Genomic DNA, 15,699 nt, shown 5'->3' on the forward strand with positions numbered 1-15,699 from the left:
ACCCCCCCTTCCCAGCCATGAGGTGCTGGGGAGGGGGCTGTGCCCACCTGTGTGCCCGAAGGCACCCCAATGTGCCACCCTGAGGTGCTGAGGAGGGGGCTGTGCCCACCCGTGTCCCCCTGGGCACCCCGACCTGACACCCCAAGTGCCACCACCCCAAGCAGGGACACTGGGGTGCCTGTCCCATGGGTGCAGGAGGGGGGTGGCCGTGCCAAGGGGGCACCTGGGCTGGGGAGGGGAGGAAGAGGTAGTGAAGTGGGGAGCCCCGTGAGCTGGCAGGGAGGGGGGGGGGGGCACAGGCAGGCTGGAGGGGCACCTGGCCACCCCTTGGCATGGCGGGGGGGGGGGGCATCGGCACTGGATTGAGGGTGCCCGCCCCCTGTCAAGCTCAGCATGGGGTGGGCACAGGGTGGGCATCCCCCTCTCTCCTGCAGCAACCTGGGACAGGCGGTGGGGGGACACACACCCTGTCTCACTGTCCCTTGGGGGTGGCATCATCGCCGTCGCCCCCGGGCCCGGCCTCGCGGGGCATGTGGTGACGGTGGTGGCGGTCCCAGAGCTGGCGCAGGGCAGTGGTGTCGGGCTCGCCCGCGCTGGCCAGGCTGTGCCGGAAGCTGGCCAGCGGTGGCCGCACCTTCACCCCCTTGGCCGTCAGCGAGCCCTCGATGGCCTTGCGCAGCTGCGGGCAACCCAAAACTGTGGGCAGGGGGCTCCGGGTGCCCCTCTGAGCCCCTCCAACCCCACAGTCCCCCCCACAGCTCACCTCCTTGAGGGACACCATGCCCACCAGCCGCCCAATGCTGGTGACGAATGCATGGTCCAAGCCCAGCAGCGAGAAGATGGTGTGGGTCTGGGGGAAGAAGGGGGATGACTTGGGAGTCAGGGGGGTTTTGGAGGTCAGGCAGGGGTGTGGGTGGGAGGGCTCACCTTGTGCAGGGAGGTGTGCTCCACCAGCTGGAAGGGTGCAGGGTCAATCTTGGCGCTGCTGAAGTCCACCGGCTGGTCCAGCTGCTCCTCCTCCCACTCCAGGATCTGGTGGTGGGGGGGACACACGCCGTGGGGCAGGGCGAGGGGGCACGCCTCCCCCCTCCCCCCCCCCCCCCTCCAGCCCCCAAAACCCCCCCGCCCTCCCTGCACCCAGTGTTGTGGGGACACAGGGGTTGGCTGTTGTCATCCGTCCCCCCCACCCCCTTCCCAGCCTTGGCACCCTGTTGGGGTCTGCTGGGTGGGCAGAGGGTCCCTGCCACCCCCTCACCTCTGTCGCAGTCATTCTGTCACCCAGGTCCAGGTCCTCCTGATTCAGAAAATGAATGGTTAAAGGTTGTTAGTGTGGATTTAGTACAGCCTGCAAGAGAGGGCACCCTGAGCCGCCTGGCAGGAGCGGGCAGGGAGTGGGCAGCACATGCAGGCAGGGAGCAGGCAGTACGTCTGCAGGCAGGGAGTGGGCAGGGGGCAGGCAGGGAGTGGGCAGTGACTGGGTAGGGTGCAGGCAGCATATGCAGGCAGGGAGTGGGCAGGGCACAGGTTGGCTGCAGGCAGGGTGCAGGCAGCACACGCAGGCAGGGGCAGGCAGCACATGCAGGCAGCAGATGCAAGCAGGGGCAGGCAGCACGTGGGCAGGGAGTGGGCAGGGCGCAGGCAGGGAGCAGGCAGGGTATAGGCAGGACACAGATTGGCTGCAGGCAGGGTGCAGGCAGCAGCACACGCAGGCAGGGGCAGGCAGCACGTGGGCAGGGAGTGGGCAGGGAGTGGGCAGGGCGCAGGCAGGGTATAGGCAGGGCACAGATTGGCTGCAGGCAGGGTGCAGGCAGCAGCACACGCAGGCAGGGGCAGGCAGCACGTGGGCAGGGAGTGGGCAGGGCGCAGGCAGGGTATAGGCAGGGCACAGATTGGCTGCAGGCAGGGTGCAGGCAGCAGCACACGCAGGCAGGGGCAGGCAGCACATGGGCAGGGAGTGGGCAGGGCGCAGGTCAGGTAACATGATTGGCTGTGAGGACATAGGTCACACCAGGATCGGGCAAGGTGGGAGAAGCCATCTTGTGATTGGTGGAGACAAGGCAGGCTGTGCCATGATTGGCTTAGCAAAATCCCAGGGCCGTGACTGGGTGAAGAGGCTTCAGGCCAGGCTACGATTGGCCAGGAAGGTTTGGGGTTGGGAGGACACAGGCCATGATTGGCTGAGCGGAATCAGGACACTCTGAGATTGGCTACACAGACAGGCCAAACCTGATTGGCCAAGCAGAATCGTGCCAGCCCCCTGATTCGTTCAGTGAATCTGTGGTGGGCTCCTGATTGGCTGAGAGGAGCCATGCCCAGCCTGCGGATTGGCCGCAGCTTACCGAGATGGAAATGCGGACGTGCTTGGCCTTGCGATAGGCCGCGCCCTGGGCCTGGGACCCACGGGAGAGACGGCATTAGGGATGGGGACGGGATGGGATAGGATAGGTCATGATGGGATGGGTCATGGTGGGATGGGATGGGATGGGATGGGATGGGATGGGGATGGGATGGGATGGGATGGGATAGGTCATGATGGGATGGGATGGGATGGGTCATGATGGGATGGGGCATGGTGGGATGGGATGGGATGGGATGGGATGGGATGGGATGGGATGGGATGGGGATGGGATGGGATAGGTCATGATGGGATGGGATGGGATGGGTCATGATGGGATGGGGCATGGTAGGATGTAATGGGATGGGATGGGATAGGTCATGATGGGATGGGATGGGGATGGGATGGGATGGGAGGGGATGGGATAGGTCATGATGGGATGGGTCATGATGGGATGGGATGGGAATGGGGTGGGATGGGGATGGGGTGGGATGGGGATGGGAAGGGTTGAGCAAGAATGGGAAGGGATGTGACAAGAATGGGCAGGGAAGGGATGGTACAGGCAGCGATGGGAAGGGATGGGGTAAGAATGGGCAGGGATGGGCAGGAGTAGGAAGAGGTTGGAAGGGATGGGCAGGGATGGGAAGGGTTGGGAGGGGATAAAAAGGGATGGAAAGGGATGGGAGTGATGGGAAGGGATGGTAGAAATGGCCGGGGCAGTGCTCACCTCGGTGGGCTCAGCGGCTGTGTTGGCACAGAAGAGGCTCTTGAGGGCAATGCCAGGGTGGTCGGCGGTGCTGGCTGCAGGCAGGGAGGGGGTGTCAGTGGGGCAGTGCAGGGGGAGGCCAGGGTGGGAGGGGGTGCAGACTCACCTGGGGGGGTCTCAGACATGACGCTAGGCACCCGCTTCAGTGCCGGCTTCAGGGGCTTGCGGTTGGCCGTGTGGGCAGGGGGTCCCGAGGAGGTCTCGGTGCTGATCTGTGGGGGGATGGGACGGTGGGGCACGGCAGTGGGGGGGGAGCACCATGGCCAGGCATCCCCCGGGGCAGGCTCCCCCCCCTCACCTGGAAGCAGATGCTGGCGTCGGAGAGCCGGTGCCTATCCAAGGCCAGCGTCTTCTGGCGCAGGGCCTGGAGCCGGCGCTCGGGGCTGAGCTGGTGGCCGAGCAGGGCCCCCACCTGCGCCCGCTCGATGGACCCCAGCAGGATCATGGACTCTGCCGGCGGCAGCAAGGGGCCGCGTTGGCTCCTGACCTCCCCTTTGCCACCCCCTCCCTGCCATCCCCATGGCTGGGGCGAGCGCCCGCACAGCCCCCTGCCCGCGTCTCACCCGCCGACTCCACCAGCGGCAAGTTCTTCATCTTAGTGCCCTGCAGGACATGCTGTAGGTCCCGGTACTTGCAGTTGAGGGTGACGTAGCGGATGTCCCGCACCATGATGTCCTCCACGCGCACGTTGTATTTCCTGCCCGGGGTGGGTCACGGTGGCCTCAGGGTTATGCCACCCCTTGCACCTGGGCGAGGGGCTTGGGGGACAGGGCAGGTGACACACACTCACTCGTGGTGGCCCCAGCCCAGCTCGGGGAGGTAGGGCAGCTTCTTGATGCGGATGATGCTGTCGTAGAGGGAGGGCTGGAGGCTCTGGGCCACGGCGTTGGCCAGGATGACAGCGATCATGACGGGCAGGATGTGTGAGATCTGCCCCGTCAGCTCAAAGACGATGACGGCCGTGGACACAGTGTGGGTGACGGCGCCCGACAGCGCAGCCGCCCCTGCAAGACATGAAGGTATTCCACAGCCCCTGCCTGCTGGATTGTGTCCCCACCCCTGGGACACCCACCACCCTCTGAGCCCCTGGGACCTCCTGTGTCACCCCCAGCCCCTGGGGACACCTCCTCAGCCCTGGGGAACCCACCGGCTCTTTGGAGCATCTCTGAGCGGTGCCCACCAGGGTGTCCCAGTGCTTACCCACCACGGCGTAGCCCCCCGGCACGATGCGGTAGGTGTTGCTGTCGGTGTGGATGCCGTCGGGGAACCAGGCTGCCATGCTCTCCCCCACCAGCCGCCCAAAGGCCGCCCCTGCCCACAGAGAGGTGCTGGGAGCGGGTGCGGGGGGGCTCTCCCAGCACCCGACCCGGCCTCATGCCATCTCCTTCCCAGGAAGGGGACACCCAAGGCCACCCACGGGTGAGCTGGCAGGTGGCTCCCTCCTCCCGCCATGCCCGGGCTGGGCTCTCACCAATGACGAAGACAGGCATGAAGGCTCCACAGGGCACTGGGATGGTGGTGGCTAGGGCTGACATCCAGAACTACACAAGGGACACAGGCACCCCTTAGTGGACCCCCCAAAGCCTAGCCCCTGCTGTGCCCCATGGCCAGCTGCCGGGGAGCAGCACATCGGGACGGCACCGTGCCATGGGGCAGCCCCGCTCCTCCCAGGGGCACCATGCCAGCACCTCCCCAGTGGCACCTGGGGGCACCCAGCCAGCACCTCCCTGGTGGCACCCAGCCAGGACCTCCTCGGTGGCACCTGAGGGCACCCAGCCAGCACCTCCCTCGTGGCACCCAGCCAGGTCCTCCCTGGTGACACCTGGGGGCACCACGTCAAGACCTCCTTGGTGGCACCACGTCAAGACCTCCTTGGTGGCACCTTGGGGCACTCAGCCAGGACCTCCTGCTGGCACCTTGGTGGCTCCTAGCCAAGTTCTCTTTGATGGCATGTTGGTGGCACCCAACTGTGGGAGCAGCCACCCAGTGCCTCCTAGTGCCACCGTGCTGGCAATGACCTGGCACCTCTCTAGCGGCATCCAGGAGCCCCTCCCCGGTGGCACCGCAGGGCCAGCAGGGGCAGGAGGAGCCTACCTTCATGAGGATGAAGACAACAAGGGTGACGAAGACGTTGGAGCGGGGGTGGCGCCAGGCCTCCAGGATGCCCAAGTACTCGAACTCATCACTGAGCCCCTGCTTGGCCCACGTCTGGTTGTCGAACAGAGTCACCAGGGTGTCCTTCTGCGTGAGCTGGTGAGGGGCAGGTGTCAGACGGGGCTGGCGGTGGCGCCAGGGGGTGGGGACCAACATGCAAACCCCACAGTGGCTACCTGGCCGGCCATGAACTGTCCGAAGCCGGGTGGGAAGGTCAGCGTGGAGATGAGCAGTGTCACCAGGGCAGGGAAGAGCAGGCGCCTGGTGGGGTGGCACGGGGCAGGGGGGTGATGCCGGTGCAGCACTGGCTCCACCACCCCGGTGCCAGGGACTCCCAAACACCTACTTCTTCATGAGGAAGCGGTTGATGGTCTTCTGCCGGCGCATGAACTGCACGATCTTGCGGTTGAGGTAGACGAAGAGCGCACCCCCAAAGCCACTGGCGATCCTGGGCAGAGGTGGGGGGGTGAGAACCCACATGTCCTGCTGCCACCACCATCCCCACCATCATCATCATCACCACCATCACCACCGGGGCCATGGGACGGGGGCCACAGTGGCCACACTCACCCAATGACGGCGAAGGCGGGCAGCTCCTGCAGGTCAAAGGGGAAGTCGAGGCGGAAGCGGGTCTTGAACAGCGCCGTGATTGTCTCTGGGGGGGTGACGGGGGTGAGCGGGGCCAGGCGGGGGGATCCCCGTGTCCCCCACCCCACCAGAGGTACCTTCGTCCTTGTTCCAGACGGCGAGGACGCGGAAGATGAAGGCGCTGAAGGTGGCGGCGAAGAAGCCGCGCCAGTAGTTGCGGACGGCAAAGAAGGTGGAGGTGACCTCAATGCTGAAGAGGACGCCTGGCACCAGAGGAGAGGGACACGAGGGAGGCGACGAAACCCAGGTGGGCCCCCACTGCCCAGCACAATCCCCACCCCACGCTGGGGTCTGGCCAGCACCGCGGTAACGCTTTCGGGGGGGGTTCAAGGGCTGGTCCCCGTTTGGTGGCAGCAGCGGGCACAGCGGGGGCAGGAGTCAGCACGAGCAAGAGGGTAGCGCGGGGACATGAGCAAGAGATACGGTGTGTGGCACTGGGGTGGGGGGACACACACACAGAGGGATGGATAGACATGTGGACAGATGGAGCAGGCAGGGGGCAAGGGAAGAGACATCACCAACCTACGGGCAGGGCTCAGCGGGGCCGGGAGCTCCCTGGAGCGCGGGGAGAGGAGGAGAGCAGAGGTTACACCTCCAGAGGACGGTGCCCGCTCCTCCCTTCCTCCTCCTCATCCTCCTCCTCCTCGCCCAGCGGCACTGCCCTCTCCCACGCCAGCCATCCTGGGGGGGGGAGGTCCTGCTTGCCGGACCCCGGTGCCTGGGGCGGGACGTGCATGGGGGTTCGGTGGTTGGGTGGGGTCCCTGGGGTGACCCTACCTCCGATGGGGGCGGCGAAGCAGCAGCCGACACCAACAGCACAGGCGGCCGCCAGCATCTCGATGTTCCTCGCCTCGTTCTGCAGGCAAGCCGGGGGGTGAGTGGGTACTATCCCCCCTCCCTCCCCCCCACCCCAGGGTGCTGGGGGGCACAGAGGAGCACCCCCAGGGCCAGTCCCCCCCACTCACCTCGTAGATGCCTCCAAAGAGGGAAAGGAAGCGGCTGAGCAGGGCCGCACACATGCTGGCGATGTGGACAAAGGGACCCTGCAGGGACAATGTGGGGGGGCTGAGACATTTGTGTGTCCTCCACCCCGTCCCGCTGCCCACCCTGCCCTGGCCACTGGCCTCACCTCCTTGCCCAGGGGCATTCCGCTGCCCAGGGCACATGTCAGGCCAATCACCTTGGCCACGAAGGTCTTGAGAGTGAGGTACTCCTTCAGCACAACGCCCCGCAGGATCGTCTTCATCTCAGGGATCCCCGAGCCTGGCAGTGGGGGGACAGCCTTGACCCACAGCCATGGTGGGGGGACACTGGGGAGTCCCTGCTCCAGACTTCTGGGGGGGGTGTCTCTGATGCTCTGCCATCCCTCACTGCTATAGGGAGACCCCAGAGGCACCTCTCCCCACAGTGCAGTCTGCAGGAAGCGCCCCATGGCCATGTAGAGACACCCCGACCCATAGCCCTGTGGGGACCACAGTGCCACAGCCAACAGAGGACCCTCTGAAGACCAGCCCATGGCCTTAGGAAGACCCCCCCCAGGATCCTCAAGCCTGTAGGCCAGCAGGACATCCACCCCCTAGCTCCCATGAGATCCTCTGAAGACCAGCCCATAGCTCTTGGAAGACCTCCAGGCCCCCCAATCCCATAGCCCATCCACCCCAGAGCCTCCAGGGGACCCTCTGAAGATCTGCCCATAACCCCGGGAAGATCCCAAGGAGCCTCAGTCCCATGGTCCGTGAGGACATCCACCCCATAGCCCCCAGGAGACTCTCTGAAAACCATAGCTCTTGGAAGACCCTCAGGACTGTCATAGCCCAGAAGGACATCCATGAAGCTCCCAACCAACAGCCCCAGGAAGGGGACACACTGTTAGGGGGCAGGTGGTCCCCCCTGGTGCCCTACCCACGGCCTGTGGGGCAAGGATCTGGGTGAAGCCGGCGGAGAAGGTGATGAGCACGGTGGGGTAGGTGACCCAGGCCAGGTACTGCAGCAGCACGTTGGTGTCCAGGCCCCCGTACATCCACTTCTGGGCTGTGGGCACGGTCAGTGAGGCAGGTCGCAAGGGGCATGGCATGGCCACCCCTTGCCCCCCCACCTCCCCAGGGAGCCCACCAGTGCCCCCCTCACCTTGGAGGCAGGTGGCGATGGCGAAGTCCATGGCCCAGCTCACCAGCGCCATGACCAGCCCCAGGAGGATGAGGAAGACCCAGTCCTCTCCCACCTTGGAGATGAGGAACCGCTGGCACTGCAGGGCGCAGACTGGGAGGGGACAAGGGCAGGATCAGGGGATGGGGGGGACCTGGCTGGGGGGGCCACGAGCACTCACAACCGGTGGCACCAACCCGGCACTATCTGGTGGTGCCCAACCATCACAGCTGCACCGCAACCACCGACGGGCAGGACCGACGGGCAGGACCACCGGGCAGGCACCTCCCACCAGCACGGTGCCCCCCGGCACGGCCCCAGGCAGAGGGCCCCCCCCAGTCCCTGTGGTGTCCCCAGCTATTTTGGGCCATTGTATCCCTGTCGCCCGGCGGGCAGGTGGCATTGTCCTTGGCGCCGGTGTCCCATGACAGCCGGAGAAACCCTACCCTCTGCTGCTGCCGTGCCCTAGACCAGGGGCTGTGCCCACCGTTGTCCCCCCCTTGCTGTGTCCCCACCCCGGTGTCCCCAGCCCCAGTGTCCATCCCCCTGCCCCGTGTCCCCATCCTTGGTGTCCCCCCCTCATCATGTCCCCATCGCTGGTGTGTCCCCCCTGGTGTGTCCATCCCTGTTGGCCTCTTGCTGTGTCCCCACCTCGGCGTCCACCCCCTGGTGACCCCAGCCCTGGTGTCCGCTGCTGTGTCCCCCCCACAGTGTGTCCATCCCCCCCCCGGGTGTCCCTTACCGCGGCAGGGGGCACAGCGTCCCTGGGTGTACTCCAGCAGCTCGGAGGGGCGGCGCGGCCGGGGGGTGTCCCCCTCCCCGTGGCCCTGCTGTAGCCGCAGCCGCGCCGCCTCGTCCTTGGCAAAGGTGCCCAGGTCCTGTGTGTAGCGGCCATACATCTGGGGGGGGGGAAGGAAGAGGGAGGGGGCATTAAGAGGGGGGAGGCAGCACCCCAGTTCCTGCACCCAAGTGGGGAAACTGAGGCAGGGGAGCGGCAGGTGGGCTGGCATGGCTGCCCAGCACGGGGGGGTTGCCAGGGAGGGCGCAGATGGTGGTGGGCCCCCAGGGGAAGGGGCAGCGGTGCCTGGGGGGGGGTCCCCAGTGGCCCGCTGGGGCGTGGGACGGGGACGGGCAACGAGGCGCCTGGGGATTGATGGCCATCATTTCACCCCACACACCCAGTGCTGCTGGTACCAGTCGCCGGCCCTGCCCAGGTGCCCCGGGCACCGGGCTGGGCTAGCGGAAGGTGGAGAAGGGCCAGCACGGCTAGCCTGGCCAGGAGACTCCCCGAGGGCTTGTATTGGGGTTGTGCTGGTTCTCTGCGTGTGCCTCCCTTTGGCATCACTAGAAGCAGGGCTGGGTGTCGTCCCCCCCCCCAGGAACCAGGTGAGGCAGGCCACACGTGACACGAGCTGGCTAGTCTCAGCTGGTAGCAGGGCAGTGGGGTGCAGGGTGTACCCCCATTCCCAGGGGAGAGGGGGACACAGCATGATGATGAGGAGATTTGGGCAACAAGAGAGTGCGAGGGGGCTCCATGCCCACACTGGGGTCACCCCCTCCTCCTCGGGTGCCTCCTGCCTGGCCACGGCACGTGGCTTGGCCTCAGCATAGGGGACCGGGGGGCCCTGGCAGTGCCCCTGTGCTGGCCAGGAGCTCTTTGTGCCCGTCCTCCCTGCTGAGCCGGGGGCATTTGTCCTGCGCTGGCGGGCACTGCCAAGGACTCGGTTGCCTGGTTTCAGCCTTGCTCCCCCCCCGGCATGACCTGAATGCCAAGTGCCAGGGGCTGGCCGGGCACAAAGGGAAGCTTCAGGGCCAGCGGGGGCCCTTGCCAGGCTCCCACATTGGGGCGACGTGAGCCCCATGCCGATGGTGCGCCCACCCGCCGTGCTGTGCCGTGCTGGCACTGCGCGTGGCTGCCCTCCTCCCCGGCACGGCCCGTGCCGGCGCCTGGTGGAGGGGGGGGACGCCACGGGTGGGCACCACACTCGGCACGTGGGCAACCCAACCCCGGCTGCCGCCAGCCGTGCCCACCCTGGGCGCCGGAGTCCCACTCACGACCCCCCGCCCTCCAGCTCCCTGTGGGGATGATGTGAAGGTGCATTTATCACGGGGGGGGGTATTGCTCCTGCCCGGGTCCCCTTTGGCACCCAGCAGAAAGCAGCCAGAGCGGCGCCAGGTGGATTCTCCACTGTCTAATACCCGGGTTGTGCTTGGCAGTGGGAGGGAGGGTAGGGAGAAGGCGGGGGACAGATTAATTTCTATTGCTGACCCCCCTCCTGGCATGGATTTCTTCCCAAAATCCTGCTCAGCACGAGCTCAGCAGCTCTTTGCCCTATGGAAATGTGCCGGGGGTGGGGGGAGCCACGATCCAGGCGGAGATGCCAGCATGACCCCTTTGGGGGCTGGATTCAGAGGAGGGACCCTGGCCCTGCACGGGGCCCGGCCTTCAAAGGCTCCCTTCGGGCAAAGCTTGTTTCCTCTGGAAGCCGAAACGTGCCGGCACCCCTGGGAGCGCTGTCCCCCCGCCAAGCCCCCACCTCCCCTGGCCCCGCCGCTGCCCCCCGGCCAGCCCTGGCCAGGACCAGGGCACCCCCAGGCTGACTGCCCCCCGAATGGGCTCCATGCCCATCTCCTGGGGCCATGCCAGAGGCTGGCACGCTGCCCCCTGGGGGGGCAACGGGGCACCCAGAGGGATGCCCAGTCCCAGGGGGTCCAGCCTGGTTGGGGATGGGGTGGGGGCAGAGATTTTTCTCCCCCTCTGCCCCCTGTTTGCAACTGACCCCATTGCAATAACAGGGGTGCAAATGAAGGGGACGTGCCACCCCACTGCCCTGTGACACCCTGCTGTCCCCTGTGACACCCTGCTACCCCTGTGCCATCCTGATGTCCCCTGTGCCACCCTGCTGCCCCGTGCCACAGCCCCACAGGCAGGGCACGGACCTCAGGGTTGCCCCAGCCACCGTGCCCGTAGCCCTGGCTTGGCCGCAGGGCTGTGGCGGAGGCCTGTGGTGGGCTCTCTCCTTCCTCCTCCTCCTCCTCCCGCCCGGGTTATTTTTCCACAAAGGCCTTTTGAAAGACAAACAGCCCCGGGACTCCGGCCTCCGCGGCGAAGCAGCTGAACAATCACAGTGCCGGGCGGGCAGGGAGCGGGCATGGGGGGGGGGGGGGGGGGGTGCCTGCCGGGGGGCACCCAGGGACACGGGCACGGGCCGAGGCCGCTGGGTTGGTCCCGGGCTCCAGCGCTGTGGGCACCGGCCGTGCCGGAGCCCCCCGGGGCCGTGCCGGCCCATAGTGGCCACTGCGCCCCGGGTGATGGGGTCACTGACCCGGCCCGGGGTGGCCGCTGGCATCTGGGGATGCCGTGTTCCCGTGCCACCCTGTCCCAAAGCGCCCAGCTTCTCTGGCAGCGGTGCCCACCTCCCTTCCCAAAACTGTGATCCTGGGGGGGCGGTATTTAAAGGTGGGGGGGGGTCCAGGGGTCCCCCGGGCTGGCAGAGGCCAGGGGGCTGTGTCACGCTGCCTGTCTTAGCCGGGCTCTAATCATCCTGAGCAGCTCGGCGGCAAACAAGGGCAGTTTGTCAAGCTTAATCCTTCCCCCCCCGCCTCCCCGAGGGGGCCCTTTGCTCCCCGCCATGACAGCCTGGCAAGCGGGGGACACCAGGGCTGGCCCCCAGCCCAGCACCTTTCGCACAGCTGGGGGGTCTCATGGGCACCTGCCCAGCACAGGGTCCCCAAGGAGGGACACCATGGCCTGGGGAGACCTTTAGGGCTGGGGCTGTGCCAGCCCCCCAAGTGACCCCATGGCCACGGCATCCCCAGGGCTGGTGAACTCTGGGTGGGGGTAAGGACATGGGGTGGGCATGGGGCTCTTTGGGCACGGCCACGGGCACAGCCACCAAGCGCTGTCTCCAGGGCTGTCCCTGGGGAGGTTCCGCTTGGAGCAGCCCGTGCCAGGCTCCGGCTGGGTCCTGACCCCTCTGGCAGGTGCCAGCAGGAGACGGTGGTGGCCCAGACGCTCTGGGGAGGGTTGGGTACCCCTCCTGCCCGGCATGTGCCCAGGCGGCTCCCGAGAGCCAAGCGCGGGGCCGTGGGACAAGAGCCTGCACCCAGCCTCACCCACCAGCCCCAGGCGGTTTCGGAAGCCTTGGCACAGCCTGGAGGCCGTGGGGATGGGCTCCCTGAGGCGCCCGGGGCAGGGGTGCTACCCCACCCTGGAGGAGAGGAGGGCAAAGTCTGCTGGCGCCCTGCGAGGCTGCCCTGATGCCAGCCCAGCGTGACTGTCCCCTCCCACGCTGCCCGCAGGCTCCCCTGCCCCGTGCTGCCATTCCGGCCTTGCCGCCCACCCACCGCGGACGCAGCACCCAGGGGTGGGAGGATGGGGGGGCAAGAGGCACCCCCATGGCTCGCCTTGGACGGTGCCAGGCACCCCTGCTTGTGCCCCTGGCTGCACCCCAGCTCAGCCCTGCCGGGCAGGCACCGTGGGGCTGATAAGATCGTGGAGACGCTGGCACAGCCAGGGCTCCCACGGCCGGCCGGTGCCCCACAGCAACCTCACGGCCACCGGCAAGGGGTGGGCACTGAGGGGGACCCCCAGACAAGGGCTCTGGGTGCTTGGAAAGACGATGCGGAGGGTGGCCGGCGCAGCGGTGCCCTGACACTGCCCTGTGCCCATGTGCCGGGTGGGCAAGCCTCAGCCCCACTGGCAGCAACAGGCTCAGGCTCTCTGCAAACCCGGGCAGCCCTGGGCAGGGGTACCCTGCAGCGGCTCAGCCCCCCCCTTCCCTGCCCACCTCCCCGGCCCTGCCTGTCTGAATGCTTTTCTCAGGGCAAAGTACCCGTGTGACGAGCCACCCTGGGCACTGTCCCAAGCAGAGGCACCTTTGCCCAGGATGTCCGAGGGCCACAGGCAGCGGAGGGGCTGCAGGCCACGGTGGGGAGGGAGGACACCCCCCCTGGGACAGCCAGGCACCGGGGTGCCAGAGGGGAGGCCTCAGAGGGCAAGGAGTCGTAAACATGGGGCTAAGGTTGCAGGTGGGGGATATAGGCTATCTTGGGGACAGAGGGCTGGGGACACGCAGTGCAGGGGGTGAAGGGTACCCAGGTGGTGCCTCTGGGATCCCCCACAGGGTGGGCATCACACACCCCCCCCCCCGACCCACGATGAGGGGTTTGGGGTCAGGGAAAGGTGAGGTGTCTACAGAAGTCCTGCTCTGGGGATGGGGGGCTCAGCTGGGCTCCTCCACCACCAAGGGGGCTGCGGGGTGGTGGCACCCCCCACCCCGGTGCCCTGTCCAGCCACAGCCCGGAGGAGTCACCCCAGACTGGGCACTGCCACCCGGAGTGGGGCAGCACCGCCAAACCGCCCATCTCCCCCCCGGCGCCCCGCCGCCCCTGGTGCCCCCCCGGTGCTCCCGGTGCACTCACCAGGGTCTGCTCATACTGCAGCTCCCGCTGCGCCTCGCTCTCCGCGGCCATGGTGCCGCCGCTCCCGGTGCCGCTGCCGGTGCCGCTGCCGGTGCCGGTGCCCGCGGCGGCGGCTCCTCCCGGCCGTGCGGGGCGGACCCGGGGCACTGCCCGGGGGAGGGACCGGCCGCGCTCCGCCTCCGCCGGCAGCGCCCGGCACCGGCAGCCAGCCCCGGGCAGGGGGTGCCCGGTCCGCCGGGGGTCCCTTCCGCCCAGCCCCGGGCAGGGGGTGCCCGGTCGCGGGGGGCTCCGTCCTGCAGCGGGGTCCCTTCCGCCCAGTGCCCGGCCGGGGAGGGCTCCACACCGCAGCGGGGTCCCTTCCGCCCCCGGTCTTTGCCCCCAGGGGTCCCAGCTGAGGATGGCACCGGTGGGTGCAGGTGGGGGGGGAGTGACTGGGGGTACAGCTCCCTGTGGGACACGTCGCTCCCTCTTCCCACGGGCAGAAGGGTCTGGCGTGGGGCTGGCACTGCCACCGGTCCCCGTCGTTTCCCCCCGCTGGGGTGCGGGCGGCAGAGCAGGGACAGGGAGGACCCCTCTGGGGGCACCGCGGGCAGCCACCCCCCGGGCTCATGGCCATGCCTGGCTGGGGGTCAGGTCTGAGCGGGGAGTCAGAGTCCCTGAGGTCTTGGCATTGGTCCTCTGCACAGGGGAATGCCCACGGGTGGCAGGGTGCCTCGGTACTGTGGGGGGGCTCCCCAGAGGTACCCCCAAGTCTGGCAGGGAGCTCATCCTTACCGTGGTGCCGCTCAGTGTCCCGGGGCTGCCACCCCCAGGGAAGGATGGTGGGCTCTGCTCTTCAATGATGAACCCGGTGGGCAGCAGCGGCTCAGCCCTCTCTGGAGGTGCACACGGGCAGAGCGTGGCACCAGTGACCCTCCAGCATGGCTCTCCGGCATGGCAGGCTCTCACCGGCTCATCGCTGCCACGGGCTCAGGGGCAACCGGGGCTGGGCCAAGCTTGCCCTCCTCCCCGGGGCATCGCACGGCACCTTTGTGGCAAGAACCGGGCGCAGGGAAAGACTGGTGGTGCCGCGGGATCAGGAATGGGCTAGTTCTTGCCGCCTGGGTGCCACCCTCTGGTTTGACGTTGGTACCCCCAAGGGTGGGTGACGATGGCCAGGCTTGGAAGGGGGGGGCTGGGATATGCCCAGTGCCAGCCTGGGAGGGTTCATTGCCGGACACCAACCAGTTTGCAGCAGGGAGGTGACAAAATGGGTTGCCCGCTCATTGCGTCCCTGGGCACGGAGCTGCCTCCTCGCTTGTCAGCTCCTGGCACTGGGACACTCATCCGGAGGGGCAGCCCCGTGCCAGGACACACGCTCTGCCTGCTGCCACCAGTGTGCCCGGCCACGGGCCACCAGTGCACTGCGAGACCACCACGGGTGATGCCATGCTGCTGACACAGGGACCCACATAGCCATGGGCACGCACGGGGCAGGACACCCGACTCGGCACCTGGGAGGGGGAGGACACAGGTGACAGGGCTCTGTGCCAGTCCGGTGTGCCCTAGTGCCATCCTCCTATTGCCCTACCATTAGCCCAGTTTAGCCCAGTGTTGCCCAGCATAGGTTAATGCTGTCCTACTCTGGCATGGTGGTTGTGCCAGTATGGCTCAGTGCCATCCCAGTAGACCCCAGTTACTTTCCCTACAGCTCTGGCACTTTTCCAGTATAGCTCCGATATTGTCCCAGTGTATCCCAGCACAGCATGGTGATATCCCCAGAGGCGCCCCAGCCCCCCACATTGGGGACTAAAGGGGTGGGTGTCAGCACTGGGGTTCCCCTGGGCCCCGTTAGTCCATTGGAGCTGTACTGGGGTGACTGGGGCACATGCCGTGGTCTGTGCGGGTACGGTGGCTGTGTGGCACACCCAGCCCTGGGCTCTCAGCTCGCTGTGGGTGCCGCAGGATGGCGCCTCTGTGGGTGGCAACTGGCTTGAGGCCACAGGCTGGGCTCTTTGTGCCACCTTGGAGGGGCAGGGGACAGAGCCCTGTTCTCCCTGTGCCAGTGCACACCATCACCAGGCGCCACGTCTGCAGGCACAGGCACAGGCACAGGCAGGGCTGGCATCGTGGCTGTGGGCACAGGACCCTCTGGTCCTCTCCAGTGCCATCCTACAACCACCACCTCACAGCCAGGCACAGCCTCCTAGGCCCCATAGCCCCCAAATATCCCCCTGCCCCCCCAGCA

At 67.3% G+C, this 15,699-nt stretch overlaps 1 protein-coding gene across 1 annotated transcript; it reads right to left on the reverse strand.

Annotated features, from left to right (window-relative positions):
- Positions 1–472: 472 nt before the first annotated feature.
- On the reverse strand, positions 473–13,523 carry CLCN2 (chloride voltage-gated channel 2). Its single transcript, XM_074153029.1, has 24 exons — positions 13,473–13,523; positions 8,791–8,947; positions 8,031–8,162; positions 7,806–7,934; positions 7,033–7,166; positions 6,869–6,946; positions 6,681–6,759; positions 5,981–6,106; positions 5,826–5,910; positions 5,602–5,703; positions 5,432–5,516; positions 5,196–5,351; positions 4,573–4,642; positions 4,302–4,412; positions 3,892–4,105; positions 3,665–3,798; positions 3,400–3,551; positions 3,204–3,313; positions 3,063–3,132; positions 2,340–2,390; positions 1,256–1,294; positions 928–1,032; positions 764–850; positions 473–679 (listed from the first exon to the last, which is right to left on the reverse strand). Exons 1-24 carry the CDS (start codon positions 13,521–13,523, stop codon positions 473–475), a joined length of 2,664 nt encoding a protein of 887 aa, XP_074009130.1.
- Between the last annotated feature and the right edge of the window lie 2,176 nt (positions 13,524–15,699).

Source organism: Numenius arquata, chromosome 9, assembly GCF_964106895.1.
Source record: "Numenius arquata chromosome 9, bNumArq3.hap1.1, whole genome shotgun sequence".
In the NCBI taxonomy this organism is placed as follows: domain Eukaryota; kingdom Metazoa; phylum Chordata; class Aves; order Charadriiformes; family Scolopacidae; genus Numenius; species Numenius arquata.

Excerpts from the sequence above, each read along its gene's own strand:
- CLCN2 (XM_074153029.1), bottom strand. The coding sequence starts at position 13,523 with ATGGCCGCGGAGAGCGAGGCGCAGCGGGAGCTGCAGTATGAGCAGACC. Across the intron at positions 6,947-7,032 it reads GAATGCCCCTGGGCAAGGAG|GGTCCCTTTGTCCACATCGC; the intron begins GTGAGGCCAGTG and ends TTGTCCCTGCAG. Across the intron at positions 6,760-6,868 it reads TCTTTGGAGGCATCTACGAG|AACGAGGCGAGGAACATCGA; the intron begins GTGAGTGGGGGG and ends GCTTGCCTGCAG.